The sequence below is a fragment of the Dama dama genome, chromosome 18 (genome assembly GCF_033118175.1).
Source record: "Dama dama isolate Ldn47 chromosome 18, ASM3311817v1, whole genome shotgun sequence".
Classification (NCBI taxonomy): domain Eukaryota; kingdom Metazoa; phylum Chordata; class Mammalia; order Artiodactyla; family Cervidae; genus Dama; species Dama dama.
Genome location: NC_083698.1, coordinates 107701131 through 107721796, shown reverse-complemented (window position 1 = coordinate 107721796; position 20666 = coordinate 107701131). Strand labels below are relative to the sequence as shown.

At 63.1% G+C, this 20666-nt stretch overlaps 1 protein-coding gene across 4 annotated transcripts in view; it reads left to right on the top strand.

Moving 5' to 3' along the window:
* Window positions 1–19087, top strand: part of KCNH2 (potassium voltage-gated channel subfamily H member 2) — a 35596-nt gene extending 16509 nt beyond the window's left edge. Inside the window, exons 1-14 of one of the 4 annotated variants that reach the window (XM_061166117.1) lie at window positions 1413–1543; window positions 3665–3829; window positions 5524–5994; window positions 6607–6818; window positions 11267–11695; window positions 12412–12799; window positions 13097–13296; window positions 13738–13990; window positions 15085–15278; window positions 15541–15640; window positions 16263–16535; window positions 16624–16810; window positions 17136–17313; window positions 18556–19087. In XM_061166117.1, coding sequence (XP_061022100.1) covers window positions 3727–3829; window positions 5524–5994; window positions 6607–6818; window positions 11267–11695; window positions 12412–12799; window positions 13097–13296; window positions 13738–13990; window positions 15085–15278; window positions 15541–15640; window positions 16263–16535; window positions 16624–16810; window positions 17136–17313; window positions 18556–18684 — 3117 coding nt within the window. In that variant the 5' untranslated portion in view covers window positions 1413–1543; window positions 3665–3726 and the 3' untranslated portion in view covers window positions 18685–19087. Of the gene's footprint in view, window positions 1–1412; window positions 1544–3664; window positions 3830–5523; window positions 5995–6606; window positions 6819–8432; window positions 8769–11266; window positions 11696–12411; window positions 12800–13096; window positions 13297–13737; window positions 13991–15084; window positions 15279–15540; window positions 15641–16262; window positions 16536–16623; window positions 16811–17135; window positions 17314–18555 lie in introns of those variants that run through there. The other 3 variants (XM_061166116.1, XM_061166118.1, XM_061166119.1) reach the window with 3 other exon arrangements.
* The last annotated feature ends 1579 nt before the right edge of the window (window positions 19088–20666 follow it).

Genomic DNA, 20666 nt, shown 5'->3' with positions numbered 1-20666 from the left:
AGCCCCATAGCCGTTCGGTGGGCCGGGCAGGAACCTCTCCATCCTCTCCCACCCATTGCGGTCCTGCGCCCGCGCTCAGGGCCCCGCGGCCTCGGGAGCGCGGGCCGCGCCTGCCACACAGCGGCCCCCGGCGGAAGTGCAGCCTCACCCGGCTCTGGGCAGATGTCCGCCTCGGCTCCCTTCCCGGAGGTGCTCGGCGGGGCCGGGGCGAGGCGACGGGAGGAGGGGCGCAGAGTGATGAGTAGGGTCTGGGGTACGGGGGAGCGGGGCTCGCGGAGGGCGAGACGCGGCTGCGTAGGGCGGTGCATCAGCCCAGGGCTCCCTAGGGGCGAGCGGGACACCGAGTCGCCGTGTCTCTTCTCTGCTGAGCTGTGTGAAGATCACGGCCCCACCGCCCCGCAGGCGGCGATTTGCCCTCTCCGCCCTCCCCACCCCGCCCCCATGCCCAGTTCTGGCTGTCCCTCTGTCCCACCCCTGGCCTGATGACTTTCAGCTGCCCCCAGGGACCCCCCACCCACCATCATTTCAGCCACTGATGGGATGGGGTCCTCTGGCAGTTCTGGTTTAAGAGTTGGGTGTGTGCGTGTGTGAGACACGGCAGCCCACAGAAGACCCAGCCAGCCAGGCAGGGTGGTGGGAGGCAGAGCCCCTCAGAGCCCTGGCCGACCTGGGCCACCTGCTTTCCTTCCTTCCATTATGTCCCCTCAAAGACAGCAGCTAGAGCCTCTCCATGAGGACCCCCCTTCCCCGTTCCCCCCCACAATCCATCAGGCAGGGTTCCAGTTCACATTTTTGGAATAACAAGGGCTTTTACAGGGTTATTTGAAAGGGGAAAAATTCTTTGATTATCGACAAAGGGAGAGGACCAAGGGGGCTCCGAGTGTGTCTGTGTGTCCAGGGGCCGAGGATGGGCCTGTGCTGTAAGGGGGGCTTGTATCTGTAGTTTCTGACATCCCTGGGCTGTCAGGGTCCGGGGATGTCTGGGTCCTGGGCTCTCTGGGCTGCAGAGTGCAGTTCTGGCCTCTATGGCCAAGAATCCACAATTGAAGTGGGCATGGGGTGTTGAGGCCTCAGGTTCAGAATCCTGAGTTGGTGTCCTGGGGGCAGGATTCCCCAGGCCATCCAGAAGGTTGGGCTCATCCGAGGTCCAGGCTCTGGACTTATCTTAGATGAGTTTCCTAGGGGAGAATGAGGATCCAGGGCCTGGATCACTGGACTCCCAAGGTGTGGGTGTTGGGGTGGGGGGGGTCTCCAGGGCTAAGGGTTTCCTGGTCTCTGGCCTCTCCTTAGTCCTTGTGAGGGCCAGTCCCTGCTCAGGCCGCTGCCGGCCATCACCATATTAGGGCATAAACTCCAGGCGGGCTGTCTGGGTGCCAAACGGTCTCCAGCTGGGCCCAGCCTCCTGCAGCTCCCAACACCACGGCCGAGCTTCAGCTGGGCCATGTCAGAGGCCGGAGGTCAGAGGACAGGAGCGGCTACTGGAAGAGAGACCCGGACAGCGCCTCCCAGGTCAGGTCTTGCGCGCTGAGCCATGAGGGCCTGGGTGAGTGGAAGGGCTTTGGGGTGGGGCGGAGAATTCCTGGCCAGCCCCTCCTCTGGCCCAGCCCCCCTCATCTCAGTGCCTCCCCCGTTCCCTTGGTTGCAGAGGATCTCAGTCTGCGAGGTTAATCCCATAGCTGTTAGAATCGCTGCTCTGCTGCCTCAATTAGCCCTGTCCCCAGCAGATCTTCCTTGGGCCCGGCCAGCCTCTCCCTTTGTGCCCGGCCTTGTCGGGTCCCTGGTGAAGCTTCGGCTGTGTTCCCCAGGGCTAGCCGCCCCCCCTCCCTGGCCTTTTTAGCCACCAGCCCCTCCAGGTTGTTGGCCTTGACTCAGTTCACCCCAGCCCTGTTCCCTCCAGAATCCAGTCCCCATCCTCAACCCCTCCCCTACCATCAGCACCGCCCCATCACCAAGCCCTCTGGCCAGCGCCTGCTCCCTGGTGCATTGTTCTGGCTGCTGGGCTCGTCAGAGGGGACACAGACACTGGCGAGTTAGGCGCCTGCAGTTCACAGGACACAGATGAGCACCAGGAAAGAAGTCTCTGCTCTGGAAGAGGAGATGCAGAGCATGCTTGGTCCCCCTCGGGCCCCTGGAGGAGGAGGAATGGGATGTTAATGCACCTTCTTGTTGCAACAGCAAGGGCTTCCTGCAGGGGGCGATTCTGAGCTGGGCTTTAGGCAGAGCCTGAAAGCCCATGGGGTCTCTTTGAGAACTAAGTGGAGAGGCGGGTGAGCGGGCCGGGTGCTGGTCAGGGCAGAGGCATATTGGGTACATTTGGCCTGGTGAACTGACATCACCTGGAATAGGGGCCCTGGTGGCCAGAGAGAGGTTGGGAGGGAATAAATAAAGTCAAGAAGAGAGAAAAAGACAAGATGTCTCTCACCAGAGTCAGAGATGAAACATCTAGAAACAGTGCTTCTTGACTCTGGTGAATTTCTAATGTGTTACAGACCAGTTCTTGTTCAGTTGCTCATCCGTGTTCCACTCTTTGCGACCCCATGGACTGCAGCACTCCAGGCTTCCCTGTCCTTCACTGTCTCCCAGAGTTTGCTCAAACTCATGCCCATTGAGTCGATGATGCCTCATCCTCTGTCGTCCCCTTCTCCTCCTGCCTTCAGTCTTTTCCAGCATCAGAGGCTTTTCTAATGAGTCAGATCTTTGCCTCAAGTGGCCAAAGGATTGGAGCATCAGCTTTAGCATCAGTCCTTCCAATGAATACTCAGGACTGAGTTCCTTTAGGATGGACTGGTTTGATCTTGTTGCTGTCCGAGGGACTCTTGAGTCCTCCAACACCACAGTTCAAAAGCATCAGTTCTTCAGCGCTCGGCCTTCTTTACAGACCAGTACTGGTGTGAAATGCAAAAATCATATGCTTGGCTATTGTGGCAATGTCAAATTGCTGTAAAGCTTTTGAAACTCTAGCTCGCAACTTCTGAACTTTTTGTGGGCAACACACCAGCTGGGGACTGAGAAAGAGGAGGAAAGACAGAACGAGGGGCCAGGGTGTCCGCTTGCCTCTAGTGTTCAGCGCATGCCAGGTACTACACTAAGCACCTGGCACGCATTGACTTAATCGTCACAACTCACGAGGAGTGAATGGTTAGCGTTCCCATTTTCGAGATGAGGAAAATGAGGTCCAAGTGGGGTAAACATGGAAGAAAAGGCATCTGTGATTAGGCAGCAGAGCTGGGATCTGGACCCTGAGATCCTGGGCTTAAAGTCTGGGCGTCCTCTCTGGGCTGCACCGTCGTGCCTGAGGAAGAGCAGAGATACAACGTGAGAAGAGAGGGGAAATGAGGCAACAATGTAGGAAGAAAGGAGCAGAAAGAAGACAGTGTGAGGAGAAGGCACACGGGGGGAGAGAGGGCAGGAGTGACACGGCCGGCAGAGAGAGAGGAAGGGAGAGCTCTGGAAGGGGAAAGCTGGCGCGGCCCATCAGGGAGGCGGCTCTGGCTGGCACGTGGCAGGAGGAGGTGGGGTGGGGCAGCAGCCGCTGGCGAGACAAGGGGGCAACAGTGGGCTCGGGAGCCGTGGGGGCGTCAGAAGTGGACAGGCCCCTTCAGGTTCCGGGGGAGGGGTGTCCATCCCCCCCGGGAACACAGGGGCCGGTGTCCGCACTTTGCAGGGAGCTGCTTCCTGTGCCTGGTGGATGTGGTACCCGTGAAGAACGAAGATGGGGCCGTCATCATGTTCATTCTCAACTTCGAGGTGGTGATGGAGAAGGACCTGGTGGGGTCGCCAGCCCGGGACACCAACCACCGCGCCCCTCCAGCCAGCTGGCTGGCCTCCGGTAAGTGCGGCTGTGCTGTCTGGCTGGTGCAGGAATGTATGGTTTCCCTCCCCTGGGGCCATGAGGCTGCCTAAGACCAAGGCTCTGCAGGCAGGGATTCGAAGGCAGCAGAGGGGGAGGACCTTTCAGAGATGGGGGAGTGAACACGAAGGATATGGCCGGTTCCATGTGGCTCAGCGTGGACAGATGGTGTGGAGTGACCGAGTCCAGACTCCCCTTTCCTTGGGGGGCAGGATCACGCCTGGCTTCACAGCCTTTACTGGCTTGGGTTCCCCCTCCAGCAGCCCCTTGGGAGTGGTCCTCTCTCCAGCCCCAGGGATGGGGGGGGTCCCCCTTCCCAGCTGGCCCTGGTTGCTCCAGGGTGGCTCCCACTGCTCATAAGAAGGCCCCGTCTCTGATGGACTCAGTTCTGGGATGTTTCTGTTCCTGGTCCTAGTTCTGAACTGGCCGCTTCCTGGATACTTGGGAACATGAGGGGACTGCTTCCTGGGGCTGGAGACAGGGAGGCCTCACCTCATCCTCCTGTGACTCAAAGGCTCAGACACCCCCCCCCACCCCCCTCTGTGGCCTCTTTGGATTTAATTTTAAATGTTCCCTCAGGGTCACGGCAAAAGAAACCACCTCTTGGTTTCTCAAGTTCTAAAATGGCAATAAAGCTGGCCCGGCCTGTCCCATGGGTACCACCCTCAAGGTGGCGGGGTACAGCAGGAACCCATGGTATCACTCCTTCTCCACTCAGATGCAGGCCCTGCCAGCTCCTGTGTTCAGTTCAGTTCAGTTGCTCAGTCGTGTCCGACTCTTTGCAACCCCATGGACTGCAGCACGCCAGGCCTCCCCGTCACCAACTCCTGGAGTTTACTCAAACTCATGTCCATTGAGTCAGTGATGCCATCCAACCATCTTATCCTCTATCGTCCCCTTCTCCTACCTTCAATCTTTCCCAGCATCAAGGTGTTTTTCCAATGATTAAGCTCTTCGCATCAGGTGGCCAAAGTATTGCAGTTTCAGCTTCAGCATCAGTCCTCCCAATGAATATTCAGGACTGATTTCCTTTAGAATGGACTGGTTGGATCTCCTTACCGTCCAAGGGACTCTCAAGAGTCTTCTCCAACACCATAGTTCAAAAGCATCAAAAAGCATCCAAAGCTCCTGTGTGACCTCCCACAAATGACATAACTCACTGATGCCTGAGTTTCCTCCAGTCTAAAAAGTGGAGATACTGACACCCACTGGGCGCAGTTGGGAAAGTCACAGGAGGTTTGGTGGAGACCACCAGGAAAGACAGTGGTTTATTATTGCCAGAGTCTCAGATAAGATTGTGTTCTAGGCCAGTGGTCTCCAACCTTTGTGGCACCAGTGACAGGTTTCCACCGACCAGGGGTGGGGGGATGTGTGGTTTCCGGATAATTCAAGCCCATTACATTTCTTCCCTACTTGATTTCTGTTATTGTTACATCAGCTCCACCTCCCGGCATCAGGCATTACATTCTGAGGTTGGGGACCCCTCTTCTAGACTTCTTTGGAGACTTGAGTCCTGTGTAGCAGGGGTCGGGGTGGAGGGGTGCCCTCTGGCTATCGGGCCCCCCCCTTTTCCTCCTTCCTCCCCTTGGTGACTGGGGCTCCAGCTCCTAGGCCTTGCCCCCTCCCGGGCTGCTGTGGCCACGCACCTCCCCTCTACCCACCCCCACCCGCAGGCCGCGCCAAGACCTTCCGATTGAAGCTGCCCGCGCTGCTGGCCTTGACTGCCCGGGATTCGTCGGTGCGGCCCGGTAGCGCAGGCGGCGCGGGCGCCCCGGGGGCCGTGGTGGTGGACGTGGACTTGACTCCCGCGGCCCCGAGCAGCGAGTCCCTGGCCCTGGACGAGGTGACGGCCATGGACAACCACGTGGCGGGGAGGGCTGCCGAGGAGAGGCGCGCTTTGGTGGGTCCCGGCTCGCCGCCGCCGCCGCCGCCGCCTCCGCTGCCGCCCGCCTGCCCGCCGGGCCCGCACCCGTCGCCCCGGGCGCACAGCCTCAACCCCGATGCCTCGGGCTCCAGCTGCAGCCTGGCCCGGACGCGCTCCCGAGAGAGCTGCGCCAGTGTGCGCCGGGCCTCCTCGGCCGACGACATCGAGGCCATGCGCACCGGGGCGCTGCCCCTGCCGCCGCCGCGCCACGCCAGCACCGGTGAGGGTCGCCCCGCCCCCCCCTGCAGGAACGGCCCCTCCACGGGGTCCCCACCCGCAGGACCTCAGCTGCCTCCCTCTCCGCCCTGTCCTGTGTGCCTGGGAGATGGAAATCCTATTAAGCACTTATTTAATCCCATTAAGTAGCCTTTTACTCCATTAAAGCGTGCATTCATCCCTGTTGCATTCTTCCACTCTGGGAGCCGGTGCGGGCCGGGAGCTGGCTCTCCCAGGCCTGCCTGCAGCCGGCATGCCCACAGGGGAGTCGGGAGGGCTGGAGAGGCCTCAGGGGCCCTGCCACACCGCCTGGGCCTGGGGCAGGCTCCCAGTGCCTGTTGAACAGACCCCAGTGAGGGCTTTTACTGCTTCCTCTTCTCCTAGTGCATCAGGGGCCCGCTTCCATAAAGTGGGGAGGGGTTCTGGCCTCACTTGTTTCTCAGGGACACTGCCCCCCCCCCACTCCCCCCCCACCGCCCCCCTGAGCTGGCCTGGCTCCCTGGGCCCCATGGCCTGGCTTCTGCCCGGCCCGTCTCCATCCCAGCTCCGAGTCGCTGACCCGACGGCCTTCGCCCCTGCCCGCCTGCCGCCCTGACCGCCTCCCCTCCCGCCCCAGGGGCCATGCACCCCCTGCGCAGTGGCCTGCTCAACTCCACCTCCGATTCCGACCTCGGGCGCTACCGCACCATCAGCAAGATCCCCCAGATCACCCTCAACTTTGTGGATCTCAAGGGCGACCCCTTCCTGGCTTCGCCCACCAGCGACAGGGAGATCATCGCCCCTAAGATAAAGGAGCGGACCCACAACGTCACCGAGAAGGTTACCCAGGTAGGCGCGCCTGGCTCCCCACTCACCTGGGAGGAGCTTGGAGGGGGTGGAGGGGTGCAGTCAGTGAGGGCTTCCTGAATGTGGCGGCTGGGGGTGGGGGTGGTGTCTCAGCGCTGGAAGAGAGGAGTCTGAGATAGATCCTGAAGGGGGAGGCCCTGGGAGGGGGCAGGTACAGGGGACGGGTGGATGGGGCTCGGGGAGGACAGGGCAGTCGAGGCTTGGCGCCTGGGAGGGTCAGGGTGGGCGGGAGAAGGCAGCCGTGGGGCACGAGGGGGTGTGTGCACAGGGTGCGGTGAGGACCGTACTGGGGGCGAACCAACAGGCTTCACATCAGGAGGGGCACAGAGGTCAAGGTGGCTTCCCTGGAGGCTCAGATGGTAAAGAACCTGCCTGCATTGTGGGTGACACGGGTTCGATCCCTGGGTTTCGGAAGATACCCTGGAGAAGGGAATGGCAACTCACTCCAGTATTCTTGGCTGGAGAATCCCATGGACAGAGGAGCCTGGCTAACTGCAGTCCATGGGGTCGCAAAGAATCAGACATGACTGAGCGACTAAAACACGCAGAGGTCAAGGTTGGGGGGGGTCCTGATTCTTCTAGGCTAATGTGATGGGCCAGAGGAGAGTTTCCTTCCCAGGTCGGGAGGGGACTTGATGGAGGTTTGGGCACACATAGAGAGGGGGTCAGGTCCTTGAATCCTGTGCTGGAGAAGACTGCCAGTCTTGGGGGGAACCTGCCCAACGCTGCCCAGTGCCAGAACCAGCCTGGTGTCCTGCCCCATCTTGGCAGGAAGATTGTCTCTCTGCACGACTCCCCCGCCCCCAGCCACTGCCCAGTCCATCCCAGCCCCTTCCCATCCTGGCCTGGGGGTAGAGGAGGGTCAGGACTGAGGAGCTAGCGACAGCCGGGTTCACCCGGTTGCCCCCTCCGGCCCCTTTGGCAGCAGTGACCGGAGCAAGGGAGCTGTCCGTCAGCTGGGGCCTCCTCGGCCCTCCTCCTGGCCCTGCTCCCGCTGCCGCCTCTGGCTCTCTGGGTCCCTGCCAGGTCTCCAGCCCCTTGGCCTTGACTCCAGAACCTTCCCCCAACACGCTGGGCCCCTTATCTGGCGGCCGACCCCACTTCTCCCCTCCCCGCCCTCTCCCCGGCCCCACCTGGAGCCCTGCCGGCCACCCTGCTCCTGCGTGCCCACGGGGTGTGCTGTTTGTTGTGTTGTGGGCTGTGTGTATGTGTGTGTGTGTGTGTGTACGCACGCGTCTGTGTGTGCCAGCGTGCGGGTGTGTTCCTGGGCTCTCTGGTCACCGGGCAGGCGGTCTCTCCGTCTCTGGGTGTCTGTCTGACTCTGGCCGGCGGGGCGGGGGTGTTGAAGGGCCCATTAATCTGCGGTGACAGGCCGGGCTGCCCGGGGCCGGGGGAGGGGCGCGGGCTGCAGGAGCGGCTGCAGCAGGAGCCCCAGGCGGGGGCCGCGGGGGAGGGGGCCTCCGGCCGGCCGGGGCGGGGTGGGGGTGGGGACCCGGGAGGAGGAGGGGCCGGCTGGAGGAGCTGGAGGTTCCGAGAGCGCCGGGCGCCGGCTGCTGGGCTGGCAGCGGGCAGAGCGCAGCGCCCGGCTGTGGGGCCCGCACCGGGCGGGGGCGGGGGGAACCATGGGCCGCCCCAGCCAGGTGGGCTGCCGGCCACACTCCCTGCCAGGGTGACCCCAGCCCCAAGGCCCAGCCCCGGCGACCCTGGCTGCCAGGCCAGAGGCTGCCCCTGGAGCCAGGCCGCCAGCCTCTGGGGTGCAGGTGAGGTGCTGGCGTGGGCCCTCGGGGCCCCAGGGCAGGCAGGCTGGGGGGAGCCAAGTCCTCCATGGCGGCCCCGACCGGGAAGGCGAGCAGGACAGGGGCCCTGCAGCCCAGGGCCCAGAAAGGCCGGGTGAGACGGGCCGTGCGCATCTCCAGCCTGGTGGCCCAGGAGGTAGGTGTTCCCCCCAGCTTCCCCCTCCTGCCCCCCACCCTCATGCGGGTCCGATGCGGCTCAGAGGGCTCTGACTCCAGGTCAGGAGATGGCTTCCGAGGTGCAGTGGTTTTGTGGGGGGAGCCCCGGGAGCTGTGGCCCGGCCTGTCCCACTCTTGGCTCCAGCTTGCTCTTCTTCAGTGCTGCCGGGCCTAGGTGGACAGTGTTTGTCTTGCCAGGGCTTCCCTCCTCCTTGGCCTTCCTGGCCTGGCCTTCTAGCTGGAAACTCGGAAGGAGGAGAGGGGAGAACAGGAAAGTGGGTGCCCCGGAGAGCTCGGTGGGGAGCATGGTGGGGGGGTGGGGGGGAGGAGAGGAGCCACTCCGGCTTCCACCCCACCTCCCCCAGTGAGCGGGTAGCAGCTGGGCCTGGTGCCCAGGCCCGGGGCTCCACCCCGCCAGCACTCCGTGCCTTGGGGGTGGACTCTGGTGGGTGAGGGAGGCATGGGCCACTTCAGGGGTCTGGGTTTGGGGGCTGGGGGTCAGAGGCCACTGGAAGAGCGGAGAGGGCCGTCTGAACCAGGCACCTGGTCCAACCTGTAGAGCTGGTGGTAGCCCCGGGCTGACAGCTTGGTAGGCACCTCCGGGGAGCCAGCTCTCCACATCCCCCTCCATCTGGGGTCAGTGGGGTTGGGGGGGGGGCTTCTGTCACAGAGCCAGGGGCCAGCTCAGGGTGGCAGGGGGAGCTGGAGGCAGCTCAGGGCGGAGTCTGAGCACCCTCACCTCTGTCATCAGCACCCGATCCGTCTGCCTTGGCTCTCTTGCTCCTCCCAATGTGGGGACAGGTATGGGGGGTGGGATTCTCGCAGCCGCAGGTGAGGACCTCACGTTGGGCTTAAAGGAGCTTTAGCATTCTGTATGACCGTGGGTCAGGGGAGGTTACGCACCCCGCCAAGTCCAAGGCCGTGTGCTGAGCTGGTGGCTGCAGACCTGAGCCCGGCCGGCCCCTGTAAGATGGGGTCTGTGGGTCCTGGGCTGGTGCCCTGGGCTTGCCCCCTGTGTGTGCTTGTGCCCGGGGCGGTGCTGGCCCTGCTGTGGGCAGACGCGGGGTGGTGGTGGTGGGGGCAGGATCGCATTTATCAGGTGTGGTCCAGTACAGCCCAGGGGGCCTGGCCACTCAGCTGGGGTGAGGAGCCCCCTGCAGGAGCCTTCTTCCGCCTCCTGTCTGCTGGGGCCCTGGTCAGTTCCGTTTTTTCAACCCCCTCTTGATCCCCGGAAGGTCACTGCCCCATGTTCTCTGCCTTAAGGAGCGAGTGGCTGGGGCTGAAGTCAGGGCAGAAGTGGGGGTCTTGAAGCTGCAGACTCCTTCCCTGCCCCAGGCCCCATCACGTGCCTCCGGGTGACCAAACCCCCAGCTGCAGCCGGTCTTAACTTCCAGTTACCTCTTCTAAGGACGTGCCTTCCAAACAGTCCATCTGGTGAAGGTGGTTCCAGGGGGGTCCCCAGCGTGGATGTGAATGGGAGTCTTTGGGATTCCACCCCCTCCCCAGCACAAGGCCTGAGGATGTGGGCCCTGGCATTTTGTGCTGCTCCTGCAGGGCCAGCAGCCTTGGCTCTCAAGGAGGAGGGTGGGTGAGGCCTTGGGCCTGGCTTCTCAGGATGGCAGAGCCAGGCTTGGAGAATTTGGGGATTGCGTAGGGGCAGGGGGAGGCCCCAAGGGGACAGGCTGAGGCTCCCAGGATGGCGTGGGAAAGCTGGTCTCAGCTCTTCCTAGTCTGGCTTGAAGGTGTGGGGGAGTGTGGTGGCTGCTGTCCCCAGATTTGGGTGGCGTGCTGCCTCTGCCTGAGTGATGAGGGGCAGGAGCCTGGGTGGGCTCGGGGGTCGTGTCTGAATGGCGGCCCCAGGCCAGGGTGAATAGAGAGAGGGGAGTGAGTGTCATGCTGTCTCTCTCTCTCTCCTGGGTGCCAAAGAACCTGAGTCTGGGTGGCTGGTATCCTTGGGTCAGTGGCAGGAAGGGACACTCAGGTCCTCAGTCCCTGGGCTGCCAGCAATGGGACTTGCAGGAACCGTAGTGACCACCGCTGTTTATGTCTCCCAGGCTGGAAGCCGTAGTCCTTGGAGCATTTCCTGGCGGAGGCGGTGTATATGGGACATGTGTATGTGTGTGTGTGTGTGTGTGTGTGTGTGTGGTTGCCGTGAGGGTGAGCAAGGTGGGAGTTATATCCGTAGCTGTGGGTCTGTATCGCTGGTGGGGAGCCGTGCTTGTGGGTGTTCCTGTGAGGTGCCCTGGACTCAAGAGCCAGCCAGAAGGCCACATGGGGAATGGCAGTCAGCGGCCATGTTCACGTGGCTGAGGTGGGGTGGGGGGCTCCCCTCCTACAGACCCCTTCTTACACCCCCCTTACACCCTGTCCTGTTACTCCGCTTGGCCCCTTCTCTGAGGGCCCCGCCCAGGAGTCACAGGGCCGGTGGCCTGCCCTCCCCCCGCCCCACCCTCAGCACCACCTTCCCCGCCCGCCCAGGTCCTGTCCCTGGGGGCCGACGTGCTGCCGGAGTACAAGCTGCAGGCGCCCCGCATCCACCGCTGGACCATCCTGCACTACAGCCCCTTCAAGGCCGTGTGGGACTGGCTCATCCTGCTGCTGGTCATCTACACGGCAGTCTTCACCCCCTACTCGGCCGCCTTCCTGCTGAAGGAGACCGAAGAGGCGCCCCTGGCCCCCGACTGTGGCTACGCCTGCCAGCCGCTGGCCGTGGTGGACCTCATTGTCGACATCATGTTCATCGTGGACATCCTCATCAACTTCCGCACCACCTATGTCAACGCCAATGAGGAGGTGGTCAGCCACCCTGGCCGCATTGCCGTCCACTACTTCAAGGGCTGGTTCCTCATTGACATGGTGGCCGCCATCCCCTTTGACCTGCTCATCTTCGGCTCTGGCTCCGAGGAGGTGGGCTGGCCAGGAGGCAGGGGGCAGGGGGGAGGGCAGCAGGGGGTGGGGTGAGGGGGTGGCAGACGCACGGTGCCCCCAGCTCACCTGGGCCTGCACCCCTTTCCGAGCCAATTCCTGGTTGTAAAGGTCCAGGGGGCCCGCCTTTGCCCAGTGTGTCTGTCCAGAGTCGCCACTGCCCTCTGATTCACATGAAAATGCTCTGAAGCTGGCAGCAGCTCTGGCCAGGCACCTGAGGGTGGGTGCACCTTTCCGAGCCCCAGTTGTTTCATCCTGGTTTTGGGGAACTGTGAGCCCTTTGTCACTGTGAAGCGAAAGTGTTAGTTGCTCAGTCATGTCCGACTCTTTGCCACCCCAAGGACTGTAGCCCACTGGGCTTCCTCTGTCCGTGGGATTCTCCAGGCAAGAACACTGGAGTGGGTTGCCATTCCCTTCCCCAGGGGATCTTCCCGACCCAAGGAGTGAACCTGGGACTCCTGCACTGCAGGCAGAGTCTTTATTGTCTGAGCCACCAGGGAGCTGCCACAAAAGGGGACTGGGACTCTGCCGGGCACAGCGGGTGGGAGGCGCGCCTACTGATTTTAGGAGGAGGTTCTGGGGAGAAGTCTTTGGGGATCTTACCTCCGCTGCCCCCCCACTGAGGGCTGCAGTGCCCCCCATGCCTCGTCCATCACCACCCCCACCCCACCCCACTGAATATCTGTTGCTCCCCGTAGCTGATCGGGCTGCTGAAGACAGCGCGGCTGCTGCGGCTGGTGCGTGTGGCCCGGAAGCTGGACCGCTACTCGGAGTACGGGGCGGCCGTGCTCTTCCTGCTCATGTGCACCTTCGCGCTCATCGCGCACTGGCTGGCCTGCATCTGGTACGCCATCGGCAACATGGAGCAGCCGCACATGGACTCGCGCATCGGCTGGCTGCACAACCTGGGCGACCAGATCGGCAAGCCCTACAACAGCAGCGGCCTGGGCGGCCCCTCCATCAAGGACAAGTACGTCACCGCCCTCTACTTCACCTTCAGCAGCCTCACTAGTGTGGGCTTCGGCAACGTGTCCCCCAACACCAACTCGGAGAAGATCTTTTCCATCTGTGTCATGCTCATTGGCTGTGAGTGCGCCCCTGGGGGCGGGCGTGGGCACAAGCCACACAGGAGAGGGAGGGTATTAGAGGGGCCAGAGTGGATGCCCCACACTTGCAGGGGCCCCCATCACAGGCATGTTCAGTGGCTGCGAATACCAGGGCAGAGATGCAAGGTGGGGGCGGAGGAATGTGTGTGCCCGGGCTTCTGTGCGTGCATCTTGTGTGTGTGCTCACACTGAGGCGGGACTGTGTGTTGGCACTGACCGGGTGCCGGGGTGGACAGGGTCCCTCGGAGGCTGACGGCCCCACACACCCCGCCCCCAGCCCTCATGTACGCCAGCATCTTCGGCAATGTGTCGGCCATCATCCAGCGGCTGTACTCGGGCACGGCCCGCTACCACACGCAGATGCTTCGCGTGCGGGAGTTCATCCGCTTCCACCAGATCCCCAACCCGCTGCGCCAGCGCCTTGAGGAGTACTTCCAGCACGCCTGGTCCTACACCAACGGCATCGACATGAACGCGGTGAGGGGCTGCGGGGGGTGGGCAGGGCGCTGGTGGGGACTCCTCCAGGTTCGGCGGGTGCTGTCCCAGCCCGCCAGAGTCACACTCCGCCCAGCTGGGCCCAGGTGGTACCGGCAGGACCCTGAGAGGTCCTTCTGCGCGTGGAGCTCATTTCCTGGGTGAGCTCTCACTTTGGGGCAGGCTCTGGGTGATCATGGTTGATCCATAGGACAGCCCCAGGCAGGAGATGGTCTCCACGCCTCACACATTAGAAGGTGAAGGTGAGAGCAGTGAGGCGTCGTCCCAAGGGTGCAGGGAGGAGGGGTGGAGCTGGCGTGGACACCCAGGTCCTTCCCCTGATAGATCCTGGACACCCTGGTGCTCCCCGGCCGGCTCTCCAGGTGGGGGGGTGGGAGTGGGGGTCCCAGGAGCGGGCGTGCTGAGCTGCCCCCCTGCCCCCAGGTGCTGAAGGGCTTCCCTGAGTGCCTGCAGGCCGACATCTGTCTACACCTGAACCGCTCACTGCTGCAACACTGCAAGCCCTTCCGAGGGGCCACCAAGGGCTGCCTGCGGGCCCTGGCCATGAAGTTCAAGACGACGCACGCGCCGCCCGGAGACACGCTGGTGCACGCCGGGGACCTGCTCACCGCCCTCTACTTCATCTCCCGGGGCTCCATCGAGATCCTGCGGGGTGACGTGGTCGTGGCCATCCTGGGTATGGCAGGGACCGGGAGCTGGGCCCGGAGTGCCTGCCACGGTTGCAGAGGTCCAGCCCTCGAAGGACACAGCCCCCGGGGCCTGTGGCCCTGTGACTGCCCACAGGGGCCTTGGGCTCCTTTAATTCACCCAAGCTCAGGCCCTCCCAGGGGGCCGGGGAGAGGAACCCTGTGTGGTGGTGGGGGGTGGGTGCTGCTGAACTCTGGAGGTTTCCAAATTCAGTTTCCCTTTGGGGGGCTGTGACACTCTTGTTTCTTAAAATGGGACCAAATCCAAATGCTCCAAGGTAGGCAGTGGGGGAGGTTGTGTGACGGATTTCTACTTAGGGCCCTGTGGTACAGCCAAGCCCTCACCTCCAGACCAGAGGGAGTCTGCCCCTCTTCCCCTCGCATCCCTTCTTCTCCGCCCTACCTGAGCACGTGGACAGATGTGCCTGGGCGCTGGGGACTTCCTGCCCTCTGCCTGTCCTCCCCTCGGCCCTGGCCACCTCAGGGCTGATGTGTCACGGTGGGGCTTAATGCTCATGCTGCAAACACCCCCAAACACCACTGCAACCAAAGTTTTGGTAAACTGCAGTTGCCTTAACTGCATCCCGGTGTTTTCCGTTCTATGCCTGTGCTCAGCTATGCTATCCTGTTTTCTCTCAGTAAACAAAATGCTCGTCTTGATTCACTACTGTGTCATGATCTGTAGCTTGAAGAACATTGTTCATGGGGGTGCAGTGCTTAGCCAGGGGATGTGTGGGAATGGGCTTTGGTGGGGGGGGTACCAGAGGAGTCAGAACCTAAGGAGGAAGCCAGGGTCTTGGGCAGAGCTGGGCATCCAGGCTGGCGCTGTTGGCTGGCCCTACAGTAGCTGGGAGGCACAGGTTCCTGGCCCTTCTCCTCCAGGGCACCACACGGCACCTGTCCTGCCTTTGGGAGCTGGGGGCAGATGGGCTGGCTGGTGCCCCCTGGCCCTGGGGGCTGGGGCTGGGCAGCACATGATCAGACTGAGGGGAGGTGCCCGGCCAGGGTGACAATGCACGGAAGACAGGTGCCTGCTGCCTCTGCGGCCGCCCCGGGGCTGAGCCCCCCTCTCGGTGGCCTCCAGGGAAGAACGACATCTTCGGAGAGCCTCTGAACCTGTACGCGCGCCCTGGGAAGTCCAACGGGGACGTGCGGGCCCTCACCTACTGCGACCTGCACAAGATCCACCGCGACGACCTGCTGGAGGTGCTGGACATGTACCCTGAGTTCTCTGACCACTTCTGGTCTAGCCTGGAGATCACCTTCAACCTGCGCGATGTGAGTGGGCCACGCGGCCGACCGCCCTGCTGGGTGGCTGCCCCTTCGCCGCGGGACCTTCTCTCTGGGCTTGTTTAATGGTATCTGGGTCAGACCAGGTTGTGAAAAGTGCCAGTCTCAGCCCTGGTCCTGAGGTGGAGCTCACACTTCCCCCGGAGCGGGCACGCCCAGTCCCACCTCCTCTGGTCATGAGAGGGTCTTCCCCGGGACCGGGCAGGGCAGGTGGGCGCGGAAGGGCCCTAACACTGCTCTTGGGTTTCAGACCAACATGATCCCCGGCTCTCCAGGCAGCGCGGAGTTGGAGGGCGGCTTCAACCGGCAACGCAAACGCAAGCTGTCCTTCCGCCGGCGCACGGACAAGGGTGAGGCGGGGGAGGGGAGGGGGCGGGGGAGGGGAGGGGACGGGGCGGGGCCCAGGGGAGGCGGGAGCCGGGAGCCAGGAGCCAGGCGGGGCCTAGAGGGGGCGGAGCAGAGGGCGGGACCGGCAGGTCTGCTCCTCCTAGGCCCCACAGAGCTCCCACCCCTACCGTCAGCGTTCCCTCCTCCTCACCCCATCCTTTCAGGCCCACTTGAAATGTCACGTTCTCCAGGAAGCCCTCTTGCACTCTCCAGGGCAGGGGCGCGCCTAAGTTTATTGGGTTCTCACAGGGCTGGCGTCTTGATGGGCGCTGCTTTGAACCGATGAGGGGAGGAAAGTCAGGGCAAAGGAGGGAGAGGCGGCCAGCATGGCAGGGAGGGCTAGGGCCCGGGGTCCCAGAGAGCCCCGCCCAGCAGTGCTACTGACCCAGCTCGGGCAGCCAGCCGTCACAGACGATGTGGTCCCGCCCGCGGAGTTCTTAGTCCTCTTGGAAGTGGGGGAGAAAGCACAAGACAGGACTGGGGACAAGCCAGGGCGTCCGGCCCCCTCCCCTCCCCTCCCCGGCCCTCCCCTCCTCTCTCTGCCTCCTCTTGCCGTCTCTGAGGCCCGTTCTCTGTCTCCCACAGACCCGGAGCAGCCAGGGGAGGTGTCGGCCTTGGGGCCGAGCCGGGCGGGGGCAGGGCCGAGTGGCCGGGGCCGGCAGGGGGGGCCGTGGGGGGAGAGCCTGTCCAGCGGCCCCTCCAGCCCCGAGAGCAGTGAGGATGAGGGCCCAGGCCGCAGCTCCAGCCCCCTCCGCCTGGTGCCCTTCTCCAGCCCCAGGCCCCCCGGAGAGCCGCCGGGTGGGGACCCCCTGACCGAGGATGGTGAGAAGAGCAGCGACACGTGTAACCCACTGTCAGGTAGGGTGAGCCCCCCGCCCCCCAACCTCTGCCTGCCGGGTGGGCTGTGGGCCTCTCTTCCAGCCTCAACCCTGCTCTCTGGATGCAGGCGCCTTCTCAGGAGTGTCCAACATCTTCAGCTTCTGGGGGGACAGCCGCGGCCGCCAGTACCAGGAGCTGCCTCGCTGCCCTGCCCCGGCTCCCAGCCTCCTCAATATCCCCCTGTCCAGCCCTGGCCGCCGGCCGCGGGCAGACGTGGAGACCAGGCTGGACGCCCTCCAGAGGCAGCTCAATAGGTGAGGGCAGTCCCTGGGGTCCCGTGAATGTCCAGGGGGACAGGCTAGGAGGTGTTGGACGGGAGAGTGCTGCAGCGTGATCTGTGGGTTTCGGGCAGTGTTGTCGGGTGCCAGGGGGGTTGTCCGCTCCGTCTAGACCTGTCCGTGTGTCCCAACGGCTTCGCCCTCTCCTTGCATTTGGAGCCAGGCTGGGGCTGCCACGCCTAGGATGGAAAGTGGGCCTGGGGGGTTGACCAGCTGGCTGTCCACAGGGTGGTCCTGAAGTCACAGTTGCTGGTGTCTCCACTTCTCTGAGACCCAGAGCATCCTCCTCCTTCTCGCCCAGGCTGGAGACCCGGCTGAGCGCAGACATGGCCACCGTCCTGCAGCTGCTGCAGAGACAGATGACGCTGGTCCCGCCGGCCTACAGTGCTGTGACCACCCCGGGGCCCGGCCCCACCTCCACCTCCCCCCTGCTGCCCGCAGGCCCCATCCCCACCCTCACCCTGGACTCACTTTCTCAGGTGAGTCCCCAGTACCCCGGCCTTGCCTTTTCTGCACCGATTCCACCCCTGGCCTGCTTTGCTGCCCCTTCTGTGGCCTTGGGCCCCAGCCTCCTCCCCTCCCCCACCCCTGCCCTCCTCCCAGGCTGTATTCTTGGAGAAGGAGGAGCTGTGAGTACGCAGACAGCTGGGCCAAGGCAGCCCGCGCCCACAGGGCGAGTGGCGTGCGCTCCCCTGGGGTTACCTGAAGGGCCGGGTCTACTCCGGGTCCCTGTGTCTGTGGCTGCATGTGGAGGAGATTGTTGAGCCCTGGGGGGCCTGGTGGTGGGTGCTGGGTGCCAGTGTGCCCTTGGGACAGGGTCCCACGGCCCTGCTGTAGCTGACACCTCTGGGTCTGACTCTCCACTCGACCCATGACTTTCATGCTCGGCACTTTGCAGGGTTGTCCCGGAGACTTTGGCTAAGTCCCAGGGTGGCCCTTCTGGTCGGCTTCTCTCCCCTCCGGCCAGAGGTGGGCCTCTGTCATCCTTTGTCCTCCTCTGAGTGGACCTGTGTGTTCCTGGCCTCCTGACAGGACAGCGGTGTCTGGGTCTCAAGCAGGGGTCCTTCGGGTAATCCGAGATGGCCTGGGCTCTGCTGCCCCCTCCCCCGTGGGCATCTGCTCCCCTCCCATATGCTGCCTGCTCCTGTTTGCAGACACCAGGGCCCACGTCAGCAAATGTGCCAGTCTCCCTTCACAACCTCCCCCGCAGAGATCTCACAGCAGACTCGTCAGCACCCACAAAGCCCCTCCCGCCTGCCCTGGCACTCTCCCTGGCCTTCCGAAGCCTGGCCGCCAGCCTGCCTCTGTTTCTAGGTCCCGGAGTCCTTTTGAGACTGCAGGCAGGAACCTTGTCTCTTTTTCTGTCTAGCTTCAGTGCCAGCTCAGGGCCCCTTATTCCGGGTTGGCGTTGAATCCAGCGGCCAGGTTCCCCGGGGAGGGAAGTGGCTGAGGCCTGAGGCTCCCCGCAGGATCAGACAGAGGCTGCCCCGGGGCCCCCAGCTGCCCGGCCTGGCTCTTGTCCACCCAGAGCACGTTTCTCCACGTCCGGTCTTGCCCCCTCCCTCCCTTGGCAGTTGGAGTCCTGCTGTCTCCCTCAGCCCTTCTCCTGACCCCTCCAAAGCCCCTCCTGTCTGGCTCCAGAGTCCCCAGACCCTCTCTCTCCTCTGACCCTCTCCCGCTCCCCGGCTCCTGGCCCCCCACACTCTCTGTTTTCTCCGCAGGTTTCCCAGTTCATGGCGTGCGAGGAGCTGCCCCAAGACGGCCCCGCTCGACGCCTCTCCCTGCCGGGCCAGCTGGGGGCCCTCACCTCCCAGCCCCTGCACAGACACGGCTCCGACCCGGGAAGTTAGTGGGGCTGCCCAGTGTGGACACGTGGCTCACCCAGGGTTCAGCGCACCGCCTGGGCCCCTCCCCGTGGAGGCCCTGCCCGGGAGGCCCTGGCCGTCGACGGGAGAGGAATAGGAAGGCACGGCCCCTCCCCCAGCCCTTGGGGGCCCACCTCCTCCTGCAGTCCCCGGGGCCCTGGTGGGGGGTGGTGCGCAGGGACAGGGCCGGGCAGTGGATGGGGGTCTGTGGTCCCCCCACTGCCCAGGGGCAGTAGCTGGTCTAACTGCCCGGAGGCACCCGGCCCTGGGCCTTAGGCACCTCAAGGACTTTTCTGCTATTTACTGCTCTTACTGTTAAGGATAATAATTAAGGATCATATGAATAATTAATGAAGATGCTGATGACTATGAATAATAAATAATTATCCTGAGGAGACTCCAGTGGTGCTGGGAGGTGTAATAGCCACTTGCTGTATCCCGTGTGTGTGGCCATAGCATTGCGGGCACGGGCCTGTCCAAGGGAATCCGGGCCAGTCCGTCTGTGTGCACTGGGCCTTCAGGGGCAGCTCCGACGTCTGGGTGTGGGGTGGGTGCAGTGGGGATGCTCCCTTGGGGCTGACACACATCACCTCCAGGGCCCTTGCCTCCGGAGGGCCCTGCTTCTCTGTGGTCCTGGATTCAGGATGGCAAACAGTCACCTGGCCTGCGATGAATATAGAGGTTGTCCTAATGAGATGCCGGACCTGGGGTCCCACACTTCAGAGCCTTGGTCACTAGCGGATTGGCACAGTGGTCCCTGAAACTGACCCCATGATGACGGCTGATACAGCCGTGTTCTTCTCCCTCACACACAGCTCTTGAGTCCAGCCCATGCTGACTTGAATCTGGGGTTATATCTGGCCACGCCCCCAACTTGGCCTTGCATGCATGCTAAGTCCCTTTAGTCATGTCTTACTCTTTGCGATCCCATGGGCTGTAGCCCGCCAGGCTCCTCTGTCCATGAAATTCTCCAGGCAAGAGCACTGGAGGGGGTTGCCATTTCCTCCTCCAGGGGATCTTCCTGACCCAGGGATCAAACCCGAGTCTCTCACGTCTCCTGAAGTGGCAGGTGGGTTCTTTACCACAAGCACCACCTGGGAAGACCTTATCCTGACCTTTAACTCAGCCTCACGTGGATCCTGTATGATTGGGCCCCCACAGTGAACTGAGTCCGGGCACGCTGGTTTTCTCAGCCCCTATCAGAGCCCCACTGGTGTCTGCCTGCAGATAGGCCTCACCTTGACCACCTGCATCCCTTGGTCACCTGTGATCCTTGACCAGAGGAGCTGGAAGTTTCCGGGTGGCTCATTCCCATCCCTGGAGGAAGAAGTCAGATGTCCTGGGGTCAGTGAAGGGTGGAGGCTGTGTGCACGTGTGTGTATGCTCGCGCGCGCGCGCGTGTGTGTGTGTGTGTGTGTGTGTGTACGTGCTGCTGGTCTTGTAGGAACACGCAGCCTCTCAGAGGACCTGCCGTGCAGTGGCCGAGTCAGGGCAGCTGCCAGCCAGCAGGAGGAGCCGATGGGCATCATTGCTGCCCAAGGCCTCCAGGGCCACTTAATCCTACAACCCCCCACCCTTCGAGCTGGGTTGGTTAGCCTTGCTTTGAGGAAAACACATTACTTCCCAGGCCTGCAGTCAGGAGGCTATTGGGAGAAGGGCCTGGTCTCTGAGCCACCTGGAGGGAGCCCTTTGCCCAGACGGTAGGAGAGACATTCCCAGTGGTTCTGTGCCAGGGCCCAGGCTCCCCTCCCAGAGGGTGTGACTAGGGAGGGGCCCCTGTGTGTTCAGTGTGCCCTGGGGCTCAGGACCTGGAAGATGGGCATGGGGCAGAGAGTGGGGAGAAGGATTAGACCCCCGGGGTGTGGGGAGGGGGCCAGGCAGAAAAGGTAGCTTTGTGTGATAGCTTCTGGCACATGTGTTCAGGCATGTACACGTGAGTGTGAGCACGTATCTGTTCACGGCTCACA